At 25.0% G+C, this 9346-nt stretch overlaps 2 protein-coding genes across 2 annotated transcripts; one reads left to right on the top strand and one right to left on the bottom strand.

Annotated features, from left to right (window-relative positions):
• Positions 1–3563: 3563 nt before the first annotated feature.
• On the bottom strand, positions 3564–4031 carry LOC113560665. Its single transcript, XM_026966680.1, has one exon. It carries the CDS (start codon positions 4029–4031, stop codon positions 3564–3566), a length of 468 nt encoding a protein of 155 aa, XP_026822481.1.
• Positions 4032–6829: 2798 nt separating this feature from the next.
• Positions 6830–8815, top strand: LOC113548985 (protein transport protein sft2). Its single transcript, XM_026950110.1, has 3 exons — positions 6830–7402; positions 7506–7657; positions 8469–8815. Exons 1-3 carry the CDS (start codon positions 7220–7222, stop codon positions 8749–8751), a joined length of 618 nt encoding a protein of 205 aa, XP_026805911.1. The 5' UTR covers positions 6830–7219; the 3' UTR covers positions 8752–8815.
• The last annotated feature ends 531 nt before the right edge of the window (positions 8816–9346 follow it).

The raw sequence follows: 9346 nt of genomic DNA on the forward strand, positions 1-9346 counted from the left end.
CCTAATTTCTTAAAAAATATTTTCTACATAACTTTAATTTTGAAAAAGGTAATACTAAAATTATTGTAATAAACCATAAACATATTTATGGATTATTATTATAATTTTATTGATGAACACCAATGATTCTCAACTGTGAAAAATATCAACATTGATTATATTTTTGAACCGTTTATTATATTTAAAAGTTTTATATAAAGATAAGAAGCTTAAACATCATAGTAGCTTACATATATGTAATGAATGAAATGTAAATTGTCTGACTTTCTATGTATATGTATGTGTTACAAATGTGTATATCATATAATTGGTTTATGAATCTAATGTGTATACAATTTTTTAATTTGATAAATATTTTGACTTTTTACATTTTTATACATAATTAAATCTACATAAATTTTTTAAATTGTAGATTTGTAAAGCTTAAATATCCCAAAAAAATTGCTTATCATAAAATGTTTATAGTAAACGGTTCTTGAGTATCAAATTGGTTTCATAAAGAATTTTCCCATGCAATTGTCTATTGTGGTAAATTTTGAATTTAAGTTTATGGCAGCTCATTGCACACATGTGTTCACGTAAATTGTACAAAATTTAAAGGACTGTTAATGCCATTTATAGTAAATGCATAATAACTATAAGAAACAAGTAGACAAATATTGTATATACTATGTAAATTAAAATTCGGTTGTAATAGCTACACACCTTTCTAGAATTTTTCAGATCTCAACATTTTTTTTTACCTAAATGTTCTATTAACATGATATTTTTATACTGAAAAATCAAATTATTGTTTTATTTTTATCTGATTATTATTTTCTGTGCCTTTATTCTGAAATTACTTTTACAAAGTACAAAATTGTATGTTTTTTTTTTTTTATTCAAAATACTATACACTCATAAGAATATTGAATTTTGATTTATTATCTTCATCATTATTAGTTATTACTTATCCAGTAGTACAAAACAATGAGCCTTACATTTTAAAGCTGGAGTTACATACATATTATGAGGTCCAAAAAACATTATATGTATACCATTGTATTTTTTTTAAAATATTGAATAAACTACTGTTTATAAGTACATTTTATTTAACAACCATATTTACAATAGGTTTATAAACCTATTTAAGTATTAGGTTAAAATATTTTAAATAATATTAATATGTATAATTATATTTTGTTTCTTGATTCTTTTTTTCTAAATTTAAATAATCCAAATAAAAATTCAAAAATAATATATTATATTAAGTAAAATGTATGGTCCATTTCCTCTTTATATATAAATATATTTATGATTTTTTTCATTATATTAATTTTATTATTTTCATCTGGTCAATTTTTGGGTTCCTTGTTTAATTTTTTTTTTAGAAAAAAAATATTTTTGGACATTAATTTTGTTTTTTGAATTAATTTAAAACTATTATTGTGTTAATTAGTATATTTTTTTCAAATTTAGTCAAAAAATGTGTTTAGTTCAATTCGATAGTAATTTAATTTTTAGCTACATTTGAGTAAAACAACTTATCACTGCCATAAACTAAGGCGAGACTTCTTGTCCTCGTCACCTAGTACTGATTTTAGCTGTGCATTTTTTTTTTTTTTTGTGAACAACATGTGAATGTTGTATTTAAAATGTGTTCAATAGTTTTACATATTTAAATATATTTTATTTATATGTTAATAAACATTTCATTGACTTCATTAAATAAGTAATAGCTTTTAATTTTTAGTTTGATTATAAATGTATTGTATTTTAATAACATTTATTTAGATTTAAGTTACAGTTTCAATTTTTTTTTTATTTATGAAAAAAACATTATTCTTTATTATATATTTTTCTTTTTAAGCTTAGAAAAATATTAAAAACCTAACCTGGTGTTAAGTAGCGAATTATTGTAATATTTAAATAATATTTTCAGCTGTCAAAAGCCGACTTGTATTCATTGTATAAAATAGTTGATCTCATGATTATTTTATTTTTCAAATGATAAAATTATATTATAAAATATTGTAATAAAGCTTTAAACAATAGTATAACTCTTGTCTAAATTAAATGTTTTTTTTTTATTTACATAAAAGTTAATAATTAGTTTTACAAAAACTTATAACTTGAACAATAAAATTATAGTTAATTTATGTATCACATATACCACCAATTTATATTAAAAAGTTGCTTAATTTTTATTTTGCATCATCAACTAAATAATGCCTCCCAATTCAGTAAATATTTTACTTAATTGTGAACATTATTGTGTTCTTTAGTCTTGTATTATATTTTATCTACAATATACATGTATGTGTGAAAAAAAATCTATAAATTTAGCACTTCATAATCATTTCTATTATCAGTTTTTATAAATACATATAAGTATTTACTATTTAGTTATTATTAGATAGCTTAACTTAATGATTAATTATAAAATGATTTAAATTGGTTCAGAATAGTCATTACGTTGCATACATAAAAATGTATTATAAATACTAGACTGTCAAATGTATTATATCAATATTAGTGTGCATTATAATGGTACGTAAAACAATTTGCATGAATTAAGTTCAATTATTTTTTCAATATTTTATTCAATTCATATTTGTAAACTTAGTTTGAACCTAAATCAAAAACTAATGAATTAATGTTGTTTATATGATTATATATTAGTTTTTTGCAACATTTATATTATGTTGGCAAAGAGACAGGTTTGCCAAGCCTATAATTTTTTACAGAAAGCCACCAATATACTGAGTATTACAAATTTTTAATGACAGAAATGTCATATATAGATAATATATATATATATTTATAAATTGGTCATGTATTGTATTCGAGTGTAAAATGTGATTATATGGAATCAAACCATATAGGTCCAACTAGGTGAAAGGATCTGTTCCTCCAAACCCAAACCCTCTATATATTTTGGATACTATGTCATGAAAAGTATATTTTTGAGTAAGTCATAAAATTAGTTAGTAGATTATAAGTAATATAGTAATATATTACTTATATTATTACTATATAGATTATAGTAATAGATTATACGGTTTTTAATATATTTAAAAATTCCAATACTCAGAATTTGAATAGATTTGTTAATAATGAATTCCATACTACCTATCATTTTTTAGCAAAACTTAAACTTTCATGTAAATACTGACATGAGTTTCACTTTGATAATAATTATGACAACATATTTATTGTCTATTTATTACAAACTGCAAACCATTTACAAATTTACAAATTTAGTAGTGGACTGTAGCCAGTGTAGGGGAAATGATAACACACATTTATAGGGAAATAGCTGAATTACCCGTCGTTTCCGGGTTTAAGTATATAAATATATGTAACCTGGCAAGATTTAATTTTGTTTAATCTATTGAAATTTAAATTAATTAAGATTGTTGAAATAATATTTTATACATATTATTTTAGTTTTTAAGTTAATAATTATTATCATAACCTATTCTATAAGTTATAACTTTTGGTGGCCGTAGCTTTGTTCACGATAAATTTTAGCAGTGCAGGTTCAAAATAAATGTTTTACTTATAGTTTTTCAAAGTATTATCTACAAAACTTCTTTGTAGACAATGTTCTTCGCTGATCTATTAGTAGGCGACAAAATCAACAAGCTACTGGATGAGCTTACGCGTGAGCAAGCTACGTAGAACCGCCCATGTGAAGAGCAGTTATCTCGCAAATCTATTCCTGCAAATTTGAGAGTTTGGCCTTGGGACTTGTTTAAAGTCAATGCAAAACAGACTTTGAGGGGAAACTGTAATCGTTTAAATTCGTACGGAAGATCATTCGGAATTAAAGGGATTCGTGGTACAAACACAGTTTCCCCTTTCGCATATCCAGTTAAAATTGTGGCTTCTATTATATTGCGATGTAAAGCTTTGACTTTAAGCCCGCTCCCATTGCACAGTTTAGGTGGTTTCAAATTTCGCAATAACATAGGTGTGTCCACACGCAGAATAAGCTTATGATATAGCATACCCGGTGGTTTCAATGAATTTAGAAATTCAACCGGCATCGTCTATGTTGACCACCGTATCTATCGAAGTATATACTTTTTCTTCCCCTTCAAAAGACATCAGCAGTGTATCATTGATAGCCGCCGCTTGGTCATTTTTGGAGTGAGTATAGCACGTTCACACAACCATTTCATAGGCTGTGAGCAATATCTGGATAAATTTTTGATATTAATGTGGTTACAACTGTGCACAAATTTTCTGGGATAATACCCCGAAATCGCTGTAAAGTAAAATTAATATACGTAATTTGTACAATTGAGCTAGTCAGTGTTTTCTATACAACTCATAAATAATATAATTTAATCTATGCTGTGATAATATAGTCACGGAACAATTCATATCTACACGCTGATAAAATACACACACAAAAAAAGGTCAGATTACAGGTAGATGGAAATTCTCGATTAAACACAAATAAAGATCTGTTGCATTTACTTCTTATATCATCTGACCCAGTTATATCAAGTCTCCGAAAAATTAAAACGAAAAATAATTCAAAATTTTAAAACGAAGCAAGAATGTTATTAAAAATAAATGATTTAAATTTAAATGATACAAACTATTATGAATCTGAATCTGATAATTAATTAAATAATACTAAGCAATATACTTTATTATTGTAATTGGGAAGTACTATTTTGAAATATTATACTTGCTGTAAACTGATAAAATTTTTTGTAATTTGAATATATATATTTTTTTAATTAACTAATAAAAAAATAAGATAATAAAATGATATGGAAATGAATAGAGATGGTTAGGTAATTGGCTGTGAGACATCTCATGACCAGGATGGTCCTAGTAGCTGAATACTCCCCCCCCCACAAAAAAAAAAATAAAAATCTTAAAGAAAAAAATAATAAAATCACTAATTATTCAAAAATTTTCAAAAATTAAATTCCATAAAAATTTTTTATTTTATTTTCAAATTGACCTCTATATACAAATTATTGTAAAAATAATCAAACTTGAAAATATTGATTTTCTTTGAAGATATTAATTTAGGCAAGCTTGATTTCATTTCCTACCACTGTGTGTCGGTTGGGAGCCTCAGCCCCTAAACCATCTAGGACTGGATATAATCTACCTATGGGGGCTATAGGAAGGACTGTTTTTTGGCCTAGGACAGTGGTGTAATTAGATATTACATTTTTTTTAGTAGACAACTGTTATAGTTATATCACCAAAAAAAAAAAACCTATCTTAAACTCCATTAAGGACACAATTATTTATAATATTATAGTTGGATCACTATTAAATTATAAACATTGAAAAATAAGGCTCTGGGGGGGAGGATCTTTCCGCCGCATCTCCTTTAATTATGCCACTTGTCTGGGGGGGGGGAGATTGGTTGAGTGTAGATAGAAGAAAAAAACTAAAATAATTGGTACCTAGGTGGTTTGATCAATCCACCTTGTTAGACACCTAATCTAACCTTTTGTTTGACAAGTATTAGACTATTAGATAAGTTCAAGCGATAAATTCGATAATACCATCGATCTTAGCTCTTAAGAGGACGACATACATATTGTTTCCGCCTACATCTACAAATTTGCGTTCTGCAAAATCTATTTTAACTTTTAAGCTAAATTAAAAATTTATCTATTATATAACTTGAAGGTACGAATATTATCTATGGCATATTATAAGCTTTTATTGATATTTTAATTTGAAAGTGAGTTATTCAGTTATAGGTTTATAGCTATTAAGCTGTGTAAAATATTACGATTTTAAAATGAAAATATTAATAAAAGTCTACATTTTGTATTGTGATGTTTTAGATAATATTATTATTTATTACTTTTAAGTTTTATAATAAATTATTGTACACATATGTATAGATTGTAACAGGATTTATTCTAAAAATTGTAATTAAGTACGCATTTAATATAAATAAGCCTATTAAAAAAATATAATTATGATCTCGGCAATCGGCATATAATATCAAGTATATAAAATTTAACCTATTAATAAGAAATAAAATAATAAACATATTTGCGTTTAAAATAATTTATTTTAATTAATGTTCACTACATTTTTCGTAGTTTACAGAACACAATAGAATGTTAGAAAGTTCTTTTTAAATATTTTTTTCAGTTTGATTTTATTCATCTTCGTATTTTCTTTTTGAAACTTAAATAGGTAATAAAACAACATAAAAATCCCATTAAACCATTCTTGACTTTAGCAGATGAGTCTTTGATGCGGAATTTATTTAGGTTTAATCATATTTATATTGCTAGTCTTGGATCCCAATTTTGAAGAGCAGGCATGTTAAAATGAATAAAAAGATTCAATTTACGTTTCTACGTAGAAACAGATTTACATTGTTAATCTTAATAATATAACAATAAATTGTAAAAAATCAATTACATTAAAATGAATTATCAAGTGCGCTTTAGAATAAGTCCTGGATTGTAATATATTCAAAATCAAGTCATAAAGTTTAAAAAAAAAAGTTGATTCTAATATTAAAACTAATAGATTAAATGGATTTTGCTGAACACAAATACCACTACAGACAGTAGGTATTGCTGTAGCTATAACCCATATACCTTGTACAGCTTATATTAGATAATAATATAATGTATTATTTTATGTTCTATTTTCATCAAGATTCAAGATGGATCAATCCACCTTGATTTTCATATTATAATTATTATACCTATCTTAATAAATGCTATCTAAATTCGTGTTTATCAGTAGTGATAACAATATTATTATCGGAGTCTTTTAGGACTACAGATTCGTCGTGATGAAGAATATTCTTATCTACTTCTGTGCTTCGGTCTTCTGTGTTATCGAATATTGTAGTAAATAGTCATGGTAAATAGTAAATAGTAATGTAGTCGTTGAATCTTGAATGACTAAAACTGCGATGATTAATGAGTAATGTGTTTATTTTATTAGCGTGTTATACCATTAAATAAATATTAATATAATAATACTTATCAGCTTTAAAATTAAGATAAGTCACGTTTTGGGCTGTCCGTTCAAGATTAGTTACGATTATATTCTTATTTTACGGTAACGATGTTGATTCTGTGTACGTCAAACCATTGACTACAACAGTGAAATTTGTAGTCAACGGTTTACGAAATTATATTGTGTTCGTTTGTAAGTTTATGTACAGTTTTTTTTCCGAAACCTTGGTTAAAATAATGCCATTGGTTAATATAACTTCATAATGTCCAATTTAAAACTGGAACTCGATGAGTATCTTAACAAAGGTCAAAAAAATAAAGCCTATAATGGGCACCATGTACACATCCCCAAGGTGTTTAAGAAACTCCTCAACAGCGAATCGGGAGAACAAACAGAAAACCTGTTGGATTCAACACAGACAACTTATTTTAATTTTCCACAAATAGTAAGATTTATTATAATATACAATTTTGTTAGCTTTGAATTACATTTTAATTTTAATTATTGCTTTATTGAATATTTACAATTATTGTAATTTGATTTTACAGAGTAAAACTCAAAGAATAATGGGATTTGTTGTTTGTGTGTCAATCAGTTGTTTGATGTTTTCTCTATCAGCATTATACTTACCCGTTCTTCTAATAAAAGCTAGAAAGTTTGCAATTTTATATGCTTCTGGAAGCATTTTTGCTTTTGCCAGGTAATGTATGACACTTGTATTGTTTTTCATTTACAAGTTTTTTTTTTATCTTTAGATGTCCTTAATAATGTCTATTGTCTTTATATCAATTAATTTTTCATAGGAATTTACAATTAATATTTAATTTTTAGTTAATTATGTCTCTTTAAAACATGACGTTTATAGTTTATTAATGCAATTAGTCTAGAGCAGGGGTTTCTAACTTTTTTTTTAATGGTAATCCGAATTGAAATCAATAGATTTTGAGATCACGAAATTATTTGGGATAGTGTTGAGATTAAATGAAATTGAAAAGAGAGAGAAATATTGTTTTATTACAACATTACCGTTTTATTATTTTATTTCATCTTTTTACAAAGGGAAAAAATCAAATTTTTTTTATTGTCCTGATATCGGACTGATATTTCCTCACAATAACATCTCAGATTTTATAAAACTGAAATATAGTTTTGAGTTCAAAATCAAAACATTAGTCAGATTGGTGGGGATTAGTTCAAAAAGTTTGATGAGCCAGGAACAGTAGTCTAAGGTACAGACAAATAAAATGATAAATAATTAACAAATTTTAAATAATGTTTTAAACTAAATTATTTTAAAATTGTTTATAGAATAAAAAATTTTCTTAAAAAGTTATTTAGTTATTTTTATTAAAACCAATTTGTATTTATACTTAAAGTTATAATATTTTTAAATTTTTAATATGAAATCTAAATGTGTACATAGTATTTTTGTATAGTTAAAGGCATATGCCGATAACATACATTAAATAAATTAATAAATTCATCAATATTTAATTTTTTTTTTAATTTAGTGTGTCATTCTTAACGGGTCCATTGAATCACTACAAGTATGTGACGTCTAAAGAGAAGCTTCCTTTCATGTTTGGCTACATGACGACTCTTTTGAGTACAATATATTTTTCACTGTGGATGAAAAGTACTCCATTTACTTTACTATCATTAACTGTTCATCTAATACTTATTTTTTGGTTTTTATTAAACTCCATACCATTTGGTCAAAAAGGTTTATCATTTTTTGGACGTATATGTTCATCTATGGTGAGAAATAAAGTGTCAAATTCATTACCTGTTTAAAAATATTCAACCTATTACTATATATTGTTATTATTGTGTTTTTATTTGTATTGATATGTTGTTTTTTCAATTAAATTGTTTTTGTATATAGTATAATTATCAAGTTATATTCATATTTTTTTTACTCTATAAAAGAAAATTTTATTATAAATAAATTATTAAATTATTACTAGCTCAATTAGCTGTTAGGTTTGTGAAGTCTATATTCTTTTATTTATATCTTATGTGTATCTGTCAAAAATCATTAACAACTGATTATTATAAAAATAAAAATCAGTACACAAGTATAAGTACAGGAGTGGTGTGAAATTTACTAGAAAAGCAATGAGCCGTATGCCATATTCAAAATTCTTACCTATAATGATAACCAGGGCTAGGATTTGTATGCAATAAAAAATTGTAAAATGTGCATTTTATTTACCAAAATATACAAAAATATGCATTTAAATTTTTATAAGATAAAAACAAAAATATAATTACAAAAAAACTATTTATTTATTGAAATACATCAGTGATTGGCTGTTTGTCTTAATATAGTATAATCAAGAAATAAAATAATCAGCGCAAGGCTATAATTAAATAAGAAACATTAATC

Source organism: Rhopalosiphum maidis, chromosome 1, assembly GCF_003676215.2.
Source record: "Rhopalosiphum maidis isolate BTI-1 chromosome 1, ASM367621v3, whole genome shotgun sequence".
In the NCBI taxonomy this organism is placed as follows: Eukaryota; Metazoa; Arthropoda; class Insecta; order Hemiptera; family Aphididae; genus Rhopalosiphum; species Rhopalosiphum maidis.

Bases quoted from the DNA above. Each gene is read 5' to 3' on its own strand.
- LOC113560665 (XM_026966680.1), bottom strand. From the start codon at position 4,031: ATGCCGGTTGAATTTCTAAATTCATTGAAACCACCGGGTATGCTATAT.
- LOC113548985 (XM_026950110.1), top strand. From the start codon at position 7,220: ATGTCCAATTTAAAACTGGAACTCGATGAGTATCTTAACAAAGGTCAA. The intron at 7,403-7,505 runs GTAAGATTTATT...TTGATTTTACAG, and splicing joins ATTTTAATTTTCCACAAATA to AGTAAAACTCAAAGAATAAT. The intron at 7,658-8,468 runs GTAATGTATGAC...TTTTTAATTTAG, and splicing joins AGCATTTTTGCTTTTGCCAG to TGTGTCATTCTTAACGGGTC.